The sequence below is a fragment of the Rhea pennata genome, chromosome 1 (assembly GCF_028389875.1).
Source record: "Rhea pennata isolate bPtePen1 chromosome 1, bPtePen1.pri, whole genome shotgun sequence".
NCBI lineage: Eukaryota > Metazoa > Chordata > Aves > Rheiformes > Rheidae > Rhea > Rhea pennata.
The window spans coordinates 59,909,562-59,931,919 of record NC_084663.1 but is presented as its reverse complement, the minus strand read 5'-3'; the positions used below and the strand labels follow the sequence as shown (position 1 = coordinate 59,931,919).

General features: G+C 40.1%; 2 protein-coding genes across 5 annotated transcripts in view; both read left to right on the top strand.

The window, feature by feature from the left end:
- RFX4 (regulatory factor X4) overlaps nt 1-3,091 on the top strand; it is a 93,815-nt gene extending 90,724 nt beyond the window's left edge. Inside the window, exon 18 of the mRNA XM_062593924.1 lies at nt 2,819-3,091. Within this exon, the coding sequence (XP_062449908.1) occupies nt 2,819-3,091 (273 nt within the window). The remainder of the gene's footprint in view (nt 1-2,818) is intronic.
- Nucleotides 3,092-8,707: 5,616 nt separating this feature from the next.
- RIC8B (RIC8 guanine nucleotide exchange factor B) overlaps nt 8,708-22,358 on the top strand; it is a 39,424-nt gene continuing 25,773 nt past the window's right edge. For 2 of the 4 annotated variants that reach the window (XM_062589090.1, XM_062589081.1), the window contains exons 1-2: nt 8,708-8,806; nt 12,497-12,544. In XM_062589090.1, the coding sequence (XP_062445074.1) occupies nt 8,720-8,806; nt 12,497-12,544 (135 nt within the window). In that variant the 5' untranslated portion in view covers nt 8,708-8,719. The remainder of the gene's footprint in view (nt 8,807-12,496; nt 12,545-22,358) is intronic. The other 2 variants (XM_062589101.1, XM_062589109.1) reach the window with 2 other exon arrangements.

Here is a 22,358-nt window from a genome sequence, read left to right as displayed (position 1 = left end):
ATTGGTATATTATAGCAAAAGTCTAGATTAACCTAGACAGAACTAGGCTCTTTAATAGAACAGTCAAAAGCAAATTCAGATATAAATCAATGAGTAATAAAGACGAAGACCATGATAACTGGTATAAAGTAAAACCTTCTGCAGTCAAAGCAGTGCTTTGCTACCTCAGCTCACATCTTGCAGCTCCACACGACACACAGAAAAGCAGTTATTTCTGTATTTTGTTTTTCGCAATGGTCCATCCTGGTACTACCATTTCAAAGCATTTTGTACACAGTGAAATAGCCGTTTCTGGAACATCTGAGATCATCTAGGGAAAACAACTTTTGGAAATCTAACTAATGGTTTATATCATGTAGCAGGATGAAGAGAAGAGCCATCTTCTTAGGACTGCTCACGTTCTGTTCAAAATATTTATCTCATGGTTTGATGAATCCCTCTGGTGGTTGTAGGCAGAGCACAGATGACTCTCTTTTATTAGATGCCTAACTTTTTGAGAACTAAATTCAAGTGAAATGAATTTAACTCTGATGCTATACAGAATAATGTGACAACTTATTTCCTCTGTATTTATTATGGCAGGGGCTTTGTTCAGCAAGATGTGCAGGTGAAGGCAATCAGCTGAAAATGAGTTACTTTAATGTATTGTCTGTGCAGTCTAGGAAAGCTGCATTTTAAATCTACTAACTAGTGTCCAAAACTTTAAAAATTTGAAAAGTGTTGAACTTTTTTCTGGAACCCCATATGTTTACTTAATATAAGTGCAGGTTGGTTGTCTTTTGACAGAGCGCTTTGTCCTTAACTATTTAAATGAGAGAGCCGTGGTCCTAAATTGTCGTCACCTCATACAAAGCTTCAAAGCATGACTTGCACTGTTGATGGGCACTGGTAGATCTTGTCTTCAGCACAAGCTTCTGGAAAGCCAGGCTTTCTAGAAAGAAATACAAGGATTCATGCGGTTAGTGCCTAAGTTCTACTGAATTTTTTCTATGGAAAAACCTTTCTCTGGGATGAGGAAGGAAAATACAGATGATCTTGTATAGAAATGTTGCCAGTAATGCCAATACAGCTATTCTGTTAGCTGCATTAGAACCAGTTGGAGTGTTGCCGTTCTAGTGTTGTCCTTTACAGACAGTATTTTATTGTCTAGTGTTGTCCTTTACGGGTCTATTTCAGCACCTGTTTGCACAGATAAGTCCACAGGCTCTGAGGAGATGAGAAGCAGATGTTAAACCATGCACTGTACAACATTGACTTCTTCCCTCTCATCTGCTAACTGGCCTGTCTCCCCAGTACATGGTGGGATATGCTAAATTGCTGACTGAAATATTTCATGAATTTTCAGTTGGTCAGAAGCAGTCTTCTCCATCACCTCCCTCATTAGAGTGGCCAGCATCTGGCTTTTGCTCTTCCTGAGGCTTGTGAGTGATTCAAATATATTTGCGAAGGCAGGGCAGCCTTCCTGGCTGTGGTGTGAAGGCAGCCAGCAGAAACTCCTCGTGAGGACATTGCTGTAATCGCCTTGGAGAACCCATTTATACAACTGATTACACCCAGCCCAATCCAGTAGTGTAGTCATGTAATAAGACCCTTTGGGAACGACTGTCATTTCCCTCCTTTGAAAAGCTACTGCAGCTCCTCCCTCCGTGGCCCTGCAATATATAGGGAACGGGTCTTATAGTCCTCAACCGTATAAAGCTTTGGGGATGCAGCTTGTGAGATGGGGAAAGGTCAGATCCACAAGAGGTGATGGTCCTACTCTGGTGAAAGCTTTCTAGCTAAAAAATATCACCACATCAAAAACTCAAGATAATGAAATTTAAAATTATGACAGTTTTGTATAAAAAGCATAGCCCTGTGTCCCAGTCTTGCAGTGCTCCCAATGACCATGTGAACTGGCTAGAGACCATCATGCCAAAAAGGTGTAAAACATAAGAGAGCTGAAGATACATGGCTGGCCAAGGGGAATGGGGTTCCTAACCACTGCTGTGATGCAAATGGATAATATGAGGATAAGGCAGGGACACCCATTTCTTAGGCACAGCATACATAATCAGCTCCCCTTAAGTCAGGCAGTAAAATAAATACATGTTAAGGAAGCACTCATAGGCTTGGTTTACTGCCTGTCACTGGGCAGCCTGTGGCTACAGAAGGCAAATGTTGTTCTCTGTTTTTCTGCCTATCCTCAGCACATCTTCTCCTTAGCAGGAGGTGTTTGTCAAACTTCTCTGGTTTCTAGTTTCCAACTGTCACTGTGGACAGCTGGGGAATAGAGAGATTCTTCTGCCTCTTTTTGCAAGTTCTCCAGTTAGCTGCCCTCTTTGAAGCCAGCCTCTAGTAATTTTCTGCAGGGTGGCTTGTGAACATTTAAAAGGAAAGGCACCCTTTAAGTAGTAAAGACCCTTTCACCCTCCTCCCTGAAAACACAGCAGAGTGAGCACAGTAGAGCTGGGACAGTTTATGCTCTGCTATTTACCAAATAGCAAGTTTCCCAGTAAAAGATATGAGAAAAAGATTAGAGAAATTCAATTTATTTTTCTACTGTTGGAAATATCGGCCAGCAGTTAGCTCTTTTTGATAAATTCCTTTGATATTTAAATGCTGTTACTCCTTTGCAAAACTTTCTCTTACACTTTGAATTGACTGCAGGCATTGATACTTCACCTTCAATATGTTACCAAGTTGGGAGGTTGCTAATTCATATGAGTTTGCTTTGGTTAAACAGGCAGTTGTGATACCAAGAGCCCTTACTTTAAAAATAAGCATGTGGTAGATATTTCTTTAATTTGTTTTTCTTTCTTTTCATTTTTCATTGTAGTACCCTTTCAATAGCCCTACATCACGGATGGAGCCGTGTTTGATGAGCAGTACTCCCAGGCTGCATCCAACACCAGTGACTCCTCGCTGGCCAGAAGTCCCATCTGCAAACTCTTGCTACACGAGTCCATCCATGCACTCCACAAGATATGGAAATTCTAGTGACATGTACACCCCTCTGACTACGCGCAGAAATTCTGAATATGAGCACATGCAACACTTTCCTGGCTTTGCCTACATCAATGGGGAAGCCACCACAGGTTGGGCCAAATGAAAATGACTGGTATCCGCTGAGCCCTTGTACTTTAAAGAGTTATTAAAATTTTATATTATGTGGGACTTTTCATGGACATTCTTCAATGGAGGTGAAGACAAGAAAGATCCTGGGCAGATAAATGTAGTTCGTAACATGGGTGTTTTGCAGACCAGTGTGACAGAATGTTCTCGTAACTGAACAAGATTTTTGTGCTATTCTGGACCGTTACTTAGGCCGATCTGTGCCTTTTTTAATTCCGGCACGTGGGCCAATGCTGTGTGATGTCAGTTCCAGTGAGCCATTTCTCCTCCCCCCCGCTTCCTTATTGACGAATGTTAAAGGGTCATATAGAGAAATACTGAAAGGAATCTATTTATAATTTGAGTTAAAGACAGAAAGTTCACTTTCAACAAAGCTCTGGCATCTGTTCTTCTTTTAAACTGCTAATGCATTCCTTAAAAACATTCTGCCAAGTCATCACTTGTTTGTATTGGTTCCTCTTCTGGGCTCCTTGAAAGACGTGTTGTTATAGATTTCAGTTTACACCTAACTTTTTGTATATTGATGCACCTTTCTGTTGATCCAATAAGCCTGATCTTTACAAAAGAGAAAAAAAGACATGTAGCATTGAATTATACACTGCCTTAAGTTGACTATTGTTCTTATTATATATGTATTTGTGTTAAGTTTGCACAATCTGGAAAAAATTAGCTTCTCTGGTCAGTAATGACAAGGTTAAGAAGGGACTTGGGGACTGGGAAGATTTTGGATTCAGAGCCACATATGTTAAATATGAAGCAATTATGTAAAAATGACAATGCAAACATGGTTAGTCATCTCATTACCTATTGACAGGTATGAAACTGTTCTCTCAATTCCTTCACATGATGATAATTCTACACACTTCTACAAAAGCAAAATTCAAAGCTGTGCCTTTGAACTTATTCTGTACTGTGTATGTGTGGAAAAATGTATTGTATTTTTGGGAGAATTTTCGTAGACATTTTCTGTCAGATTTGTAGCTATTTGTGAGTTTTTGTTAGATTTTATTAACATAGCTTTTTCTTCTGTATTATAAAATGCACCAAGCAATTATGGTGGACCTATTACCCTATGGGTAAGAAATAAATAAATGGACATATGACATCAGGCATTTTAGTAACTGTTTTGTAAATAAAATCTTTTATAGCACCCAGTGTGATAATAACGATGTTTATGCCTAAAATGGACATAAGTGTTATTTGTACAGTTGTGCAAGGTATATGAGGGGTTTTCACACTCAAATAAAGTTCTTGAAATTAAATTTATATCATTTAACTTCACATATATACAGAGGTTTCTACAAGCTGATAACTCTTCAAAGTATCATAAATATGACAATGTACATCTTTATCTAGCAAAGGATGTAAGAATATGTACAACCCAGCAAATGAGCGCTTCTGCCCATGGGCTTGCAGTTGCAAATTGCTCAAAGCTGTTATTGGTTGAATAACTGTATATTGTTTGGTTTAAATCCTGCCGAGCTACTCTTGCTCACCAAAAGGTAAGATGTGCTCTCTTCTTGAAGTACGTTGTAACAAAGGTGTTTCTAAATAACATTGGAAATGGAAAGATTGTTTTCCCAAAGGTGAGTAAATAAAGTGGCAAAATTCCCAGGTGTGGTATATTTAACTGCTGAGTAAGCTAGGGGGAGTTTGGGGTCTAAAGTAACTACAAGAATGAGCTGGAAATCTGCAAGGACTGATGGAGGACGTGTATTCAAAGCCAGGTTTGACAAGTGTTTAGGCTCTTAAACATTCAGCCAGGGTCCCAGTGGGGTTTTCAGAAACATAGCAAGAGCTTATCTCCATCTTCAGGTGTGTGATGATGATCTTGTTTCCTGGGTTACTATCACAGACCTGCTGAAATTTTACCCAAGTCAGCTGGTATTGTTATCCAATGTGCATTCACTCTACCCTCTTCTGAGTGATGGCAGTCAGTGGAAGTCAGGCTCAGTTTGTCACATTTATTTTATTCTCATTCAAATTACCTGCAGGCAAAACAGTCCACACTGAAGAAGGTAAGTTAAGTGGTGAAGTTTTTTAGTGGTCTATAGAGTTGTGATGTGTTTGAGATCAAGGTCCTACTTTGCATTTTGTTATTGAAGATATTTAAATCAAAGCATTTTTACTGGCCTATTAAACATGAATAAGCATAGGAACAGCTGCCTCATCAAGTCTAAGAGAAATGCATATGGGAAAGGCAGTGTCACTAGGGTAGAAAAATCCACTTTCTTTTCCCTGAGGAATCCCAAACCTCTACCTTGCATTACATCTGCCAAGAGCCCAGTCATGACCCCTTTTGCTCATTTACTGTTGCTGAAACATTGATTAATTTCCAGTTACAGGAGATTGCTGGAGATGGACTGCTGACCATGACCTACCATGGTCTCTCCAGGACCGGACTCATTGGTTAGATGCTTGCAGACAGAACTGATAAGTAACCCAAAGACCAAAAACCCAGAGCTGGGACTTTGGAAGAAGCAGGGTGGAGGTGAACCCCTGCATCATTTAAGAAAAGTCAGAAGCACTTCCTATGTTTTTTACAAGAACATGTTAAACCAAATAAAGTCCAACCCTCAATGACTTAAAGGAGAAAGTGAGAGTATTTTAGTATACAAATGTGCCATATATTTTAATATGTTTGGGGACAACTTAATTATCTAGACTTGAAGAGCCCAGGGAGCCTGTTTGGGAAGAAGGAAGGGTATGGGCACAGTGTCAGCAACACAGACAATAATGACAGAGAACTGCAACTAGTCAGTGTATGCAAAGTGCTAGGAGAGGGAATTTTGACCAACAGCAGCACCACAAAGCTCTGCACTCATAAGAAAGACCCATAGGTCTGACTCCTAGTTAGATAGGGCTTGAACTTTGAAAGTCTTTTGCAAAGGAACCCCCACAGTCTTTCTTTTTTAAAAAATTTATTTATAAACTCATGTTGATGCCACGGGAGTCTGAACATGCACTTCCATCTACCTTTGAACTGCTTCCTGATGAGGGCTTTGAAATTTAAACTGGATGTTCATGTGGAGCAATATATAGATTGCTGAACACAGCTGAACAGAGGTCACCATCACCATCTGTACCAGAAGCATTGCAAGGAAAGGCAGCCTCCCCTACCCCCAACCACTGCAGGTCAGAACCCACCATATTAATATAAACTGCTATGGTCTTCAGGTCACAGGGATTTACCAGGCTGTGAAGGGCAGCAGCTTGTGAGAGGCTTATTTTATTACATCATATACAAGATGACAACCTCTGAGTAGAATGGCTGGTTATAGGCAAGAATCTCTTAAACTACCACAGCGTGAGTTGCCGAACTCCCTGAGCCGGAGCCCAGAGACCATTAATTAAACCTTTCCCTTGCCCATGGTAACTAAAACTGCTGTTACTTGCTAGCCACATATTTAAGTATATATAACGTAAATATGTGACTATGCAAATCTTTCTGAAGGAGTTTTTCATACCATGTGCTAAAATAATAGACCTCTGTCTTTTCTGTCTTTCTTCTCTTTTTTCTCTCCCTTTCTTTTCGCTCCTTCCTTCTTCTCTCTTTCATTCTTTTTCTCTCTTTCTCTCTTTCAGTAAACATTTTATTGAAAATGTGATTTTTGTCATGAACTGAAACATACAACAAAAGAGATCTGTACCTATATATATATATATATACATATATATAAACATTTATATGTGTAATATAAATGTATACACCCATGCATATATATGTATGGATGGATATAAAAATCTATTACAATTCTGCAGGATTTTTCATTACCAGGTAGAAAAAAGACTCAGCGGGGGGAGAGCAGTGAGAACTCCATTCACTAGCATGAATCCTGGTTTTGTCAGGCTACCTCTTGCTGCTAAGGTCACTGCCCTTTGACAAAAACGGCCTCTGACCTCCCCAGCCCTGCAATTCTGTCGTGACTGACCCCGAAACCCATGAAATTCAGGGGCAGACATTGCTTTGGAAGGCTTAGATAAAGCGGACTAACATGGGAAGGGCTCATGGTATGCACCCATCTGAAAAGGGCTGGCAGCTCTTTGGTAGAGGATGCAATTTATTCTGTCCCCCTCTTTCACTGAAATCCTAATCCTTCATACGCTACCGAAAGTGGAAACTAAGATGCACTGACGATGAATCACGATGTGCTGTTAAAGGGCCAGTAAGGTTCTCCCATCTTTATATTTTTATTTTTTTAATTTTAAAAAAAATGTAATTGATAAAGCACAAATAAAACAAATGTTTTGATGTGTGCTACAGTGAAGTAAATCAGGGCAGGCACACGCCTTATTATAAAGCTGTAAATCAAACAAGCAGCAAGACATTATTTTTACGGAGTTTCTTTCAAAAGCTGCGTTATCACACGCAGGGACCTGACTCAGAAGAAGTAGCTACGCGGTTTTGGGGACGGATTTTGCTGCTCTTCACAGCCCAAAGATCGCAAGTCATTTTGCTTTTGTGTCCCAGCTCAGCCCGACCAAAATACAGCAGGGGGCACGGCACCAGCATCGGCGCCACATTAACACCCTCCAAAAATAGGACTTTAGCCCCTCTCCCCGGGGGAGGGACGCACAGTGGCTTTGGGAAGGCCGCTGGGATGTCCTGCCAAAAGTGGATGCTAGGGTTTGTCTCTAAATGGAAACTGGGAATTCTCACGTACAACCACCGCTCTGGGACCTTGAACTTCTAAAAAAATAAATAAAGAAACCACCAACAAACGGTAAATCTTGCTGTGCCTGATGACACAGCGACGCTGCCCAGCAGCGCCCGCCGCGGGCCCGGCCCCGTTCACCGGCCTCGCAGTGCTGCCTGGCCTCGCCGGCTCCTGTTTAACTGCACAAACCCGGCAGTGCCTGCCCTCGCCTCCCCCCTGAACCTGTTTGGGTTTTATTTTGCTGCCACATGTTGAAACGAGGCCCTCCCGACCCCACACACTGGCCGCGGGCTTTGCCCTCAGCGGAGGCCTGAGGCCGCTGCTCATTTGCCTTGTGATGGAGATGGTTAAGTACAAGAACTGCAGATAGCTCAAAAAAGAGGCAGAATGGTGACAAAACTAACGAGTTGGGTACATGGCAGGAGGCCTTTTGTGCCACTGAGTAACCCACGGCCCCCGGGGCCGCCTGGCACCTTCCCGGGCGGCGGTGGCCGCCTCGGGATTCGAACCGCTGACTCCTGTCCTGCGCTGCCCCTGCCCCTGCCCCCACCTTCGCCGGGCGCGCCGCTGGGGTTGGCGCATGCGGACTACAACCCCCGTGACGCCAAGCGGCACCGAAGCCGCACAGATCCAGCCCCACGCCGACACGCTACATCGCTTAGCATGCTGGGAGACGTAGTCCTGTGCCCCCCAAAAGCACCCTGGCTGGGCGGGCGCTGCCTCGATCACGTGCCCGCCGAGAGAGAGACGGAGGGCAGCCAATAGAAGCGCACGCTCTCGCCTCCTCCAGCCAATAGCGCGCGGGGACCCTCTGTCCGCCCGCTCTGGCGGGCGGGAGGTTGCTAAGGGGAGCGTTGCGTCACGGGGGGCGGGGGGAGGCCAGGGCGCGCCTGGGCGGTGGCCGCAGCCGGCGGAGCGGAGCGGAGCGGGGCGGCCGGCGGGCGGGCATGGAGCTGGGCGCGGTGCTGGCGGCCGTGGCGGGGCGCGGCGGCGCCGAGGCCGTCGAGCAGGTCCTGAGCCGGTACAACGAGGAGGTAACGGGCCGTTGGGGGGAAGGCGGGGGCGCGCGGCCTCCCCCGCTGCGCGCGCTGGCCGTTGCACCCCTCAGCCCTCGGGCTCGCCGCGGGCCGGTGCCCCGGGGTGTCGCCTCCGCACCCCCGCGGCGCCGGCCTGCCGGGGCTGCCCCCTGCCGCCGCCCCTCTCCGGAGCGTGAGGTCCCCTTCTCGCTCCGGGGGCCCGCGCGGGAGCCGGTGCCCGTTGCTGTCCCGGAGGACCCCCGCGTGCGGCCTTTCCTCTTCCCGCTGCCCTCGGGGCGCCTCCCTCCTCAGCGCTGTGCAGACCACCCCCCGCGGCGGCAGTGGGGCTGTGTACGCGGGCTGTGCTTCCTGGAAGACAGTTTGATTTTTTTTTCTTTCTTTCTTTTCTTTTTTTTTCTTAATCTGAGCACAAAATCAGAGATATCAGCCGATAAGGGTCAAGCCCACTGAAAGGCTTAGTTATTGCTTCTGGATCCCCTTACTCCTTGTTTTACCTCTGCTCTGTCTGCTTGGCATGTAGCACGGTGGGGTACTGGTGATCATGCTGTAACCTTAAGCTATAAAATGATCCTTTTTGCTTCTAAAGGTTTCTGACCTGCATCTGCTTCTTGGAAGAGGCTGGATTGCATAACTCTTAACTTCCTTAAAGAATAATGCTATTTAATTGCTCACCTGCCTGAGGTGTTGCCCTTTGTAGGCAGACCTTTGTCACCCAGTTTGGCCGGCCTGCGTGAGAGAGGCTCATGCTGCGCTTCGGCAGTGACTGTGTCAAAACTTGGAGAACTAGCTCTGTGGTTGGGGGGAGGGATGTAAAATGTGACTGCCAAACCTCACTTTTTTTGTGCTTCTGACCAAGCTAAGGAAAAAGGTGAGACAGCTGAAAGCTGGGTCACAATAGATTGAGCTTTTAATGCTGACAGGTAGTAAGAAGTATCCGGTGTCTGCTCTCATTGCAGTTTGAAAGATCTATGCTTAGTCAAGAAGCTAGAGATGTTTCTGCATTTCCTCATAATGTTGGGAAGTGGAAATTAAGGTGAAGCTAGATGTTGAGTGGAATTTTATTTATTTATTTTTATGATGGGGACTTCTTGCTACCTAGATTTTATTAGAGCATTGTCGTCTGCTTCTGAAGATTACATATGTCACCAAAACAGGTGACTGTCCTTTGTGTAGGCACTTCTGTGACTGGCACAAAAGTTCTATGAAGCTTGTGCTCTCTCATGGTTTGGCTGTGAGTGTAGCTTAAATGCAATTGTGTTGAAATATTTATTAAAATTCAGGAATCTTTTGAAGGAATAAACTTTCAGGTCATCAAAGAATTCTAGCAATGTGACTAGGGGAGAAGTGATGTGAATGTGGACTGATGCAAAGCTGTTCTTCAGACACTGAGAGGTGGCTTTAAGTTTGCTATCTTATGTGCAGTAAATTTTTAAGTATTTCCATGACAGTAATTGACTTGCACTTCTAAGAGAAGTTTGAGCAAAAGTCCACATAGGTTATCTTTGTGTGTAAGAAATTTAAATGTAGAGATTGGAGCAGCTGCAGGGCACTCTCTATGAATTACTATTAGACCTAGAATCCATTAGACTCATCTGATGATTTTTAACTCACTGACATCTACAGTACAGAGGGTTCTGATTATGGGCCCTTCTACCTCCTGTATTTACTCTTGAAAATGACACATTCTTAAATTTTGTAATGTGTTCAGTGGGAAAATGCATGTAAAACATCACTTCTGAAATTTGCTATACTGGATTCCATCCCTTCTAAGTCATCTGCGGGGGGAACTGTGGAGGCTTAAGGTACATTTTTAAGGGTAGAGGGAACTGATGTGCTTCTGTTCTGGGATTTTTAGTTTTCAAATTGAGTGTGGAGCTTTGCCTGTAGCTAAATACTTTTGAAGTGGGATGGAAATCTTTTAGTACTATTTCAATATGACACTTACCTTGTCACCTTGACACCAACTTGTCAAGTTGATCTTAATGTTTCCTACATCTCTTTTCTGGTGGCAAGAGACAAGAAGTAGAAAGTGATGTGGTGGCTCAGTGCTGTTACACATCCAGATTACTAGGTATGCTTAATATATTTTGTTAAGGTCTAGGCTAATAGTGGTTCACAGATGGCAGGTAACGTTTCAAGTCTTAGTGGTGTTTGTGATTTACAAGAATCAGAAGAACTTAGTGCTGAAGATTCTGTGTCATCTTGGTTTGGAATAGCAGCAAAGTTGCTGCCTGCAACGTGTTTTTAAGTAAGAATTACTGCCTGTGAGCCAGAGAAGACTGGACGCAGTGTTCTAAATTCTCTTTACCCAATTTCTTAATATTTCCGAACTAAACACAGCAGATAATCCATCCTTTCTTTTCAAAGTGTGTTTAGTAGGAAGATAAATACAGTTGCAGGTGGCTGTAAAATAGCTATAATCAAATAAATTAATAGGTATTTTATTCTCATTCCTCTGTTTTGTCCCATTCTTAGTGATTATTTCAAATGTGTGTTCCTTCAGTGCTTAGACTACTGTTGCTAAAAATCTTTTAGTACTCTCAATATTCTGCAAATACAAAGATTGCTTGCTCGTAGTTTATTAGTCATTAGTCAATGCCCTTAGTTTTTATCTTTGTGAATTTGTGTCATTCAAGAGTGAAAAGCTGTTGTTGGGAACCCTGTAAAAATAAATATATAAATAAAAGGAATTATTTTTGTGGTGTTCTCATGAACTTAACTGGTATTGTAGCCCTTAATGGCAGGGTAGATATCCAAGCTCTTTCTGCATAATTTTGTGCTTGTGTTTTGAAAGGCAAGGGGCCCACTAATGTGCTTTGAGAGTCACTGTTGTTTTTCAATTGCTTGCATGATGTAGAAAACTTTTGTGTTAAAAGCAATAGAAATTTTGATTTTGTTTTTCAGAAGCTATTTATCATGCTCAATCATTTAGCTTGAAAGTTTTAAAATATCAAATTACCTACTGGTAGTGCTGCTTTTTCCTTTGACTTGGAGATTGAACTCCGTCATTTGAGCAGTATTTCATTATTAACATACTTCAAGATAAATTCAAGAAAAAATGGAACTAGACTCAGTAACCAACTCAACTGCTCGAAGACACACAAACACTCTTTGTTAGACCATACCTGTCTTATTTGTTTCTACAGGTACAGTTAAACATACCATGATAATGTGTTTTGAGAATTACTGCAACATGGAAACGGAAGAAAATATTTAGTAGTCTCTGTATTAAGGCTTATTTGACTTGTACTTCTTGTGTTCTGGACAAGCTTATGCTGTGGCTATTCCAGGTTGCGACACTTTAAAGTACAATCAAAAGCTTGTAAACAAGAGCTACTTTAGGAAGCCTGAGTAGTAAGATCATTGTGAAACACAGGACTATAGCTAATGTTTTCTTGGCCTTGTAAAGTGCTGTGTAAGGGTGTTAATTCCTATTACAAATACAGCCTATAGACCAAGGCTCATTCTGCACTAGCCGTGAGGTAACTGTGAAATTGTTAATTGGAACTGCTTACTGAAACTATTACTGTTGGGTAGAATGGGAGAAGGATGTGAGTTTACAGGGTATCACTTTATTAGTTAAGGTTCTAACCAGAGTGCTAGAGCTTATAATAATTTTGTAGTTGTTACCTGCTTAACAGGTGATGTTCGTGCCCAACGAATGTAAATTTTTTTTCTTTTTTACAGAATAGGGCCGTTTTCAGATTTGATCCAGCAGATGAAGAGAAAAGAAAGGTAAGTAAAACAAGCTATCCAGGTTCATGGATTCTCTGTTTAGAAATGTAACAAAGGAAAGGTAGCTTAGCTGCCATTGTGAAATGATGCAAGTAGATGTTGTTTAAACGGTACTTACAAAAAAATCTGGTTTTGTCTTTTTTCTTCAGTGCAAAAGACATGAGAACTCCCCATTCCCTTTTCTCCAAAAGAGGAAAAATAATTCCCCAAGCAAAAACAAAAACAAAAAAAAACCCAAACCTATCTCAAGAAAATGTAGTAACAAAAAAGATGCAAGGAGTTTTGATGGATACAGACTTCCTTGGGAAAAAAAAACAGTTAAGATTTTATTGGAAAATAAATTGGAGATACTGTCTTCTGGATCTGGGATAGAAAGCAATTTTATAAAACATATTTCCATTTTTCCCCTCTCAGTTTGTAATAATGTAACAGATGTATTTCTTGGCTGTGTTAGAAATTTAAAGAATATTAAGGATTATGATGAAGGGAAAAGTATTGATGAAAGCTCTGAAGCTATAAGGAAAACAAAACTGCAAAATACTTGCTCTGTAGGTATCTGAAATCAGTGGAATGTGTGCTGTGGATGTGAAGTGCCAAAGGCAGGAAATGTTTGTGTTTTATGACAGGGAGCTGTACAGGTGTATCAGGTTTTAATGGCTCCCTTAAGAATCATCCAGTCTTATAGTTTGGACTGCCCTTTTTTTTTAATTATTATTTTTGTAGCATAATATGTGATGACGTACCTTTTTTTCTCTATTTAAAGTTCAGGCTGAGTTGCAGCCTTACTGGTAAAAGGCTCATTAATGAGCAGGGTTGCATGCTTTCTCTGTTTTTGAAATGAATTCAAAATTTGAAATGAGAATGTAACGTTCCTGTAAGGATAGTCTGTCTCAAATCTGACACACATTGATTTACTCCATGACTTTACGCAAAATATAAATATTTTCAGTTCTCAAATCATTTTGATGGAAGTTAGTGGGATAAGTTTTCCTTTATCATTTGAATTCACAAAACTGTGTTTAATGTGTAGTGTAACCTTAAGTTAGTTCTTTATTTCACAGAAGACTTGAAGACCTCTTAGCTTGGATTTATTCTGGAGTTCAAGTATGTAATTCAGCATAAAAGTAATGCTGAAAGTTACATAATACTATGGTTAATGTTTTTATTTTGATTTCCAAGAGACAATGGCAACAAGAATGTTGCATAGCAGACTTCCCAGCAGTCTTCCAGCAGAATTGGTTTGTTTCACAGACTTGGGAGCCATGTAGAAGCATCTGTGTTTTGTATCTCGCGCAACAGCTATTAAAGGTTTCATAAGAAGATTTTCTGTTGATGTATGTAATTTCTGGAATTTGGATTCAAGTATGTGTAAAATGCAGAGATAGAATAAGATTTTTTTTTTTGGAGAAGTACTTCTAATTTATCATAGGACTTGCTTACAAATTTGAATAGTGAAAGCTAGATTTGAGCAATAACCACTATGATGAATGCTTAGATACGTTTGATAGTTTTGTAAGTGGAATGTTTTAGAGGTATGCATACAATATTTTGTTGTTCAGTGTTTTAAGCCTGTTGTGGTAGTTGGTTGTGATTTCTGGCTTGATTAAAAAGTGTTCTGAAAACTCTTGGTTGAATCATTTCCTTAATTAAATTTATAACACATTTTCCTGGCAATTCATTATTCTTTTTGTGACCTTACTTAAGGCTGAATGGTGCTCACCAAGGGGTGTTTGAGACTTCAGCAGACTTTAAAATTCTGCTCTAAACAAAATTCAAATGGTTTTTAAAATTGCATTTCTAAGGTGTTAGCTTTCTCGATGGAAAAGACCTTAATCATATGTGACCAGAGTCCCATTTTAAAGGCAATATTTGCATACAATACTTAATGCTGAAGGCTTTGTTCTTGAATCTACCCTCCTCCTCCTCCAAGAAGTACATATATCTAGCAATACATGGTGTACTGCAGCTCTAAAGCTTCAGAAGGCTTACCTACAGTTATTAATATTGGACTTCTAACTCTGTCTTTACTTGAAGCCATCCTTCAGTAATACGATGACTGCCCTATGTACATTTTTAGCGTATAAAAAGAGTTCAGACAGGATCTTGATTTATTTTTCTTGATTATGTCTGTGTTCGTCCCCTGTCCTCCACTACCTGTTATGTTCAGAATAACAGTGTCTAGACTGGAAAAATAAATGTGAATTAGAGAACAGAGCAAATGAGAAATTAGAAGTCAAGTTGGCAAAACCTAGATAAAGACAATGAGCATTTTAAGTGATTTTTTTTTTTTTTTTCCAAATCACTTAGCTGCATCTATTCAATATTCTCAGCGTCTGTTAAACACTTAGCATCATCTTCTCATCTTTCAGTTAAGGTCAGAATAAAACTCCTTTACATTCTGTGCAAGAATGCAAGTGCAAGATGAACAGTAGCAATGCAAGTTTTTTCTCTACCTCTCTACAATGTTTCAGCCATGACCTTACAGTTACTGCAATGTTGTACCTGTGATGTAATTGTATTGTAAGGTAGGCACAACTGAGCTTAACACTGTTCTAGGTTTGATGCTGGTAGGGAAAATACACCCTGAATAAAACAGTGGCATGCTCTAAAATACCAAAGATAGTAATGTCAAAATTATGGCTGGATTATACAAGTTAGATAAATCAGACAGCAAAACTTGTATTTGTCTGTGCTGGCATAGCATGGCTATCAAATCTGACTTACTAGGCTGTAAGCTAACTATATCAGCAGTGAGTTTGTAATACTGAACTCCTGGAGAGAAAAGTAGGTTCTCCCCTCTGAAAGACAGAAGGAGGCCAAGCTATCGGGCTTGATGAGGAAATGTATGTGGACAAAGCCACAGAACTTGACAAGCTGGTGTTTTGTTATCATACTATGGTGTACCAGTGTGAGCTGCTGCTTGTCCTGGGTGAGTATATCTGCATTGGCCTGTATGGTGGGTACTTTGGATTGAAATTGGCTGATGGCCTATGTTGTACTGTTAACGTCTACTCAAACCAAATCAGATCTAGCTGGTGCCAATCCTTCCTAGCTGGTTGCTAGCTAATAAAAATATGCATTCTGAAAGCCTGTTTTCAGTTCATGTGTATAAGCAGCATAGGAATTGCCAACCAGAAACAACTGTGTTCTAGATTAGCGACTGAAATTAAGCAGGTGGGCTTGCTTCAGAGAAGGTTACCCAGCTCTTAGAAATTTCAAATATTTATGTGAACTAGCCAAGAAGTTTTATTGGAAAAAAATGAGTCTCAAAGCTGGAAGACTTCTCAGGAATATAGCATGTTTGCCAAAAAAAAAAAAAAGTTGATTCTTCAGGTCTGTAATGGAATTTATGTCCAGAAAATTAGTATCTGGTAACTTGACTGAGCAAGTCACCTTGGAGAGGGAAGTTAGGCTTAGGGTCCTCACTTGTATGTGATAGAGTAGGCACTTCAGCTCAAGCCTCACGTATCTTTATGGAAAAAAGGAAAGTTTCCAAAATCCCTAATTCGCCATATGGGAAAAGCTTGAGTCGCTTCATGCTCAATTAAAAAATGAGTAAATGTATTTAGCTTTATTTTTCCATTATCTTACCTTGACAAACCTTAATTCTGCTACTGAAGTAGCAGCACAGTTGTGCTGTTTACAGACTTAACAGCAAGAAAATCACATTGTGGCCTGGAAACTTCGGTCAGTGTTGTCTCCATTAATGATGACATTCCATAATCAGAAAGAGCTGCAGCACCAGGATTGTTTGCCTAGGCAATAGTAAAAGAGAAAGTAAATTTGTTCAAAGTAACCAGGAAGGGAGGCTTTTCTGATTGTATGAAGATGACATTGAGTTTAAAGAACAGGAAAAAGTAGCCAAATGTAAGGTTATTACTTGCAAGCCGTAGTCTTACCTGAAATGATAGTCTCTAGGATTTACATACTTCCTCTTGAACTCATTCTCTTTTGTCTGTTCCCTCTGCTAGCACTTGTAATACTTAGTTTCTATACCCTCTTTACATTACAAAAAATAAAGGAAGTGGTTATAATCACTTTCTGACAGCTCTTCCTTCATTTTCATAAGAAAACTGTCTCCAAATTGCTGAGAGTTCTGTGATACAGATCTCTAAAGTTTGAGTGTCTGTTTCTTGATTTATTGCACAGCTTGAGTTTGAACATGATAGATCTAAAATTCAAGGCCTTCTTTAGTAGGCAGAAATTATCAGAACAGTCTCTTTCCACCTGTTGCTGAATGTATTAAAGGTGTTGAAATAGATGATGGTAAATCATATCAAATGTATTGTGGGACCCTATTATTTCTCTTCATGTTGTAAATTTAATTAGAAGATTCTCTAAGGTTGTGGACTATACCAAATGAACTTTGCAAAAATGGAAGCAGTAAAGCATGTTGACAGAGCAAGATGGTGTCACACTCTGAATCTCAAAGAAACTAAATAGCTAGTACTGTTGATGCTCTGACACTTCTGGGAAGTCTGAAATAAAGGTTTCTGCAGGTGCAAAGACACGACTTGTCCCCTCCCAATAATTTTGTTGTAAGCTTTTCAAGTCTATTAGTAATAATCCTATAATAATATTAGCTCAGGCAACTCCTGTGGGCACACTGTGTGGTATCTTAGCATTAACTTTGTTGTTCTGACTTTTTTGGAACTCCCTAAGAGAGTACTAGTCTGTAAGAGAATAAAAATTACTGTGTGTCCTTCATTAAGCATTTGTTCTAATTCTTTCTGGCCCTGCCCACCCTTATCCAATGTTTTTCTGTTCTTAGCTGTCTTATGCGTTTCACTGTCTGGATGCAAAATCTATTTCCTTTTAAAAGCCTTCTTTCCCCATTAAGTTACAGAAGTTGTACAGGGTTATGCCTCTCTGTCTAGTAGTTAGGGTAAGGAAGATGCCTTGGAGTGCAGTTGTGCAGACTTTCATCTTTCTGTGAATTTGGACCAGATGTGTTTATCCCTGTCATGTCAGGGCTGACAGGCAACCTGCCACTGCTGTTGCAGGCTAAATGAGTTTTTGAAGCAAGCTGTAGTATCCTCAAGGGATACAAATATGCTTCTGTCTTTCCTATGTCAATCTACAAAGACTACGCAAAAACCATTCATCTGCTGCCTTATCATAGATTTAGAATGGTAAGGTTGGAAGGGACCTCTGGAGATCATCTAGTCCAACCCTCAGTATAGCCCTTATGGGGATTGAACCCACGACCTTGGCATTAGCAGCACCACGCTCTAAGTAAACAAGTTTTTCACCATTTCTAATTTGTTCTCCTTATTCTTCCATTAAATGAAAGTTGTAGTAGAGCCTAAACTTTTTTCTGTGTCATGGCTCAGTTTCTACTGCTTTATACATTTTTCACAGACGACGTTGGAAGATTTTACATTCCCTTGCTTATATGGCGTGAACTGTACAATAGCTTGGTTCACCCGTAGTGTCCTTATTGAGCTGAGCTTGTTCCCTTTGTTTCTGTGTTCTTCACAGCTCTTATCCTATCTTCTGTAAACTGGAAGAGGTTTTCAACAATGATTAAATCAGAGCTGTCAGACTATAGGCAATACATAAAGGAAAACTATAGAATGGAAAGACTAACTCCCAGGAAGTAAATAAGAGTTTAAACTGATGTTGCTTCATATTTCCTTATATTCCCGAGTTAATCAGGTTCCTTTAAGTGTTCATGATCAAGTACTCAAAGCACTTCTGTTCAGCATTCCTGTGTCAGAACTTCTGGCAGAATGCATCTTTTCAATTGAAACTAGCTGACTTTTGAGGTCTTTGCTGTTTGTTTTACAACCACCAATATAAAAGTAAACTATAGTGTGTAATGGTGAATTTATAGATGACAGATCCACAAAATGCAGGTTCTTTATAACACTGTAAAACTTAACTTGTGATTGTGGTAGTAGTTAAAACAAGTGTTCTGTGCAAAATGCTATGCAAATTTTACATTAAATGTTTTATTAATAATTGGGGAAGTGTAGGGGGGAGATGCGTGTTTTCAGAATGCCTAGAGTGTAGAGCCGTATAACTTCTACTTGGTTTCATTTTTTTGTACTGCAGAATCTGTGTTATTTATATAACCAGATAATATAAACTTTGTGAATATGCGGTATGGGTAAATGGTGTCCTGACTTTCAGAAGAAGCTAAAACTTGAACTAATATTTGAAATATATTTGGGCTTACTGTCTTAGTAAATTGTATGCTTAACTCTGAAACCTGATAGTAGCATAAAAAATTCTTTTAATGCTGCTTCTGTTAGCAGAAATGATCAACCAACATCTTATTTAGCAATTCCAAGATATGCTTCTTTGGTCCTGGAATCTCTTCTTATCTCTGACATGCCAAAAACTTAATCTCTCTTCAGTTTTTCCACAACACTGTTTTGCATGGTCAGTGAAAATACACAAAATGTAAAATGCATAGTTTTGCCTTCCAGGAGATAGAGAGGCTTGTGTGTTAAAGCAAGCTTCTGAGTAACTCGGAGAGCCACGGAAGCTTAGAGTTGATGTAAAAATTCAGATCCAGTTCACCACTGATTACTTATTAACATTCTCTTCACCTATGTAAAATTGATTAAAGCCTACTATGAATCTTCTTGTTTATAGCAAAGCAGAAGGCATCAGTAAAACTAAGTTTGAGGAATAGACAACAGTATAAATGGGGTGAACCATAGCAGACTTGCATGACCTGAGGGAAGGTAAGGTACTTCTGAATACATTTCCATATGAGCATTGTTTCTGGTACTACCATTGATTCCATTAACCATTCTGCCCACTGAACAGCTGCAGAAGTAGGTTGAATTAAGTTTAAAAAATACAAATCTCATGAATTCTTCAGAAAGAATTTAATTAAAAATGAGGATTGAAAAAATGATGAAAAACATGAATGAGAAAACAAATGAACTAGAGGGGGCTTAAGTCAGTGCAGCAGAGAGAAAGCATGACCTGCTGCCTCTCCCCATTATTCAGGAGAGTGGGGAGCATCATGCACTCTACCACATAATCCTTGATGAAGCTGAAGATGTTGCTGCCAGTTCACCCATGCTAAAATAGTAAAGTTGCTCACAATTGCAGCTGTTGCTTTCGTGACCCTTAAAAGAAGGTGAAGAGGACTCATTTGATGGCCAGTTCTTTTAAAAGCTTGACTTTTTAAAGTTAAATCTAACAAGTGTAGCAAGAATTCTGTAAATCAGACCTATTCAGATTGTTCCCTCAGGGCTGACATCACTATTCTATCAAGATGGATGTATGCGCATGCCTTGAAGTAGGCATAGAAGCAGGCCCTACGTGCATTGATCACGAGGAATATATTATGAAGGTGATGTAGAAACACAAGTATCTGCTGAGTTGTACTCTCTTATTTCTGTTGTTGATGGACTTTTCTGGCAATTCTGTTAGTACTGTGTTACTGAGGAAGATGGAAAGTGGAAGCTACGTGTATTGCCAAGTCAGTCTGGCAGCAGTTCTTTTCTTGCCTTAAGGCTTTTCAGCCTTAAACTTGAATGCTGAGAAGCAATAGCTGTCTATGTACTTATGGTGCTATGGTATAATACCAAAATAAAAGTGCAGAAAATGAGAGGTTAGGTTTCTACTATACTTCTATTATGTTTAGCAGTTGTTCACCTTTCAGTTGCAACTTCTCCAACACTGAATCACTAGCATCTAAACTAAGTGCTATATTCAGTAAAGCACTGTTTACTTGGTTTTGAGTACTTCTAGGATGGAAGCTATAGTCTCTTGTTCATACTGGAATCTAAAAGTGTATTTAAGTAAGGAGAATGATTTGCCAAAGGGGAACAAGCAAAGGAGAAAAAAAATTTTAACACTCTTTGTTGTTTACAAGCTACAGCAAATTCAACTGAGACAGTGTAGCCTGAGCTTAGTCTGTGAATTGGAAGAAGAAGATAGCAGTCAGGTATACTTTATAAATATCTGTTTCAAAGACACAGAGAACAGGTGGAAAAGGACCTCTTGCGCAGGCACTACAGGGCCAAAGAGCAAGTGCCGTAATTTCAGTAGCATCTAGCCATTCCCAACTGAGGTTGAGTCAGGAAGAGAAATGGCAGTTAAGAGGAGGTTTTGTTTTTTGTTTGCTTGTGTTTGCCCAAAACCACTTGATAGATCAGTGGTTGAGCGTGGAAAAAAAAACAGATCTCCTGCATCTCTGGATCTTGCTTTTTGTAAAGGGGCATGATGATTCTTAGCGTCAAGTGTTTGTTCATGATATCAGGATAAAGGACCAAAATGGGTTAGTATCTTACTTGTTAGAACAAGATGAAAAATGGCTATTTTGGGGCTTTGTAGGTGTTTTAACACACAACAGATTTTTAAAACGATGTCACGTTACTGACACTACAATGTGGACAAAATAATAAGTATTGCTCTGTGACCTAACCTTACTGTTAGCTTGAAAACTGGGAGTTTTTGAGTTTTAGAGAAATAAATGTCTTTTACAAAAAAAAAAGAGAAAAATTAAAAACTCTTGAATCTGTTCAAAATTATATGAAAAATGCTTGTTGCTGTAGCCTGATTAATGAAAATCACAACCCCCTTCCGAAATTTCAAGAGAGAACCCAAAGCAGATATATCAAATACATACAATTCAGAGGCTACCAATAAAACCCTGAAAAGGGCAAAATCATACCATATGCATGGGAAAGTACCTCACTGTCAATTCTTTCACTTACTTTAATTTCAAATCAGATAGAGAGCAAATGTGCCCCCGAGTTTATGCCATGCTATTGGGGAGGTAGTATAAAGCTCTTCCTATGAAAAACACGATGTTATTTTTGTGTTTCTCTCTTTTCCTGTTTATCTCTTCACCCTACACCTCCAGGCACATAGTTAAGGAGAAAGCAGAAAAAGTGTAGCACATAGCTTTTGTTTTCAGTTGTCCTCAAACCAGCAATTCCTTCATAGGAGGAAGTTTGTTTCCTTGTGTCAAACATTTTTTATGGGTAATTCCTGAACCAAAATCAGATGCTCTAACTTTTCCTAAGCCCTAATTGCCCTTTAGATCTGCTAGCAGTGATCTAGCAGATTTTATTGATTGATTTTATTTTGATTTCAGTGCTATTACAACTGGCAGTATTACAACTGAATGTGGTGCCTCTAAAATTATTCTTAATGGCTCAGAAGAGTTTAACTCCAGAGAACTTTGTAAGAAGGTTTTTATGTGCTTTTCACTAATATGTCTTAGATTTTAAGAACTGATGTTTTGCTGTAATGCCTGTGAAGCTTAGTAACTTGTTCTCAAAAGGATATGATGGCTTAGTTATTACTGCGTCTGCTTTAAAATAACCTTAACATTCATAGCATGTATAAGATGATATATAATTAATGCCTTTAAAAGTAGACTCTTGCTTATGTTATGAAATCTTTTATACAGTGAAGACTTAAAGAAGGTGCAGGAAAGACAAAACATATAAACATACTTTTAAGTTGGAAATGAACTGCTCAATTTCATAAAATGCTTGTGTTCTTTTTAGTAGCTATCTTTAGCACAGCTAATCGTAGATAATAATCTTCTGTTGCTGCATTTCACTAAGATCTGATGCCATTAGAAGATGGTGTTTATAATCTTTAATTAAATCTCAAGGATAGTCTTCAAATGTGTAGAGAGAGAGAGAGAGTTTTCCACCTCCTGTGGCAAGTCAGTGGGAGTTTAGTGCCCTTTGGAATCTCCCCCACGGTGCAGTTGACATTTTGCAATGACAATTCCATAGCAGCAAGTAGATGCAACTGGGGGTGGGGGACATGAATTTTGGGGAGATTGGTTTCTCTGTAGTCAAGTGAATGTTCAGGTTTTTGTCTGCAT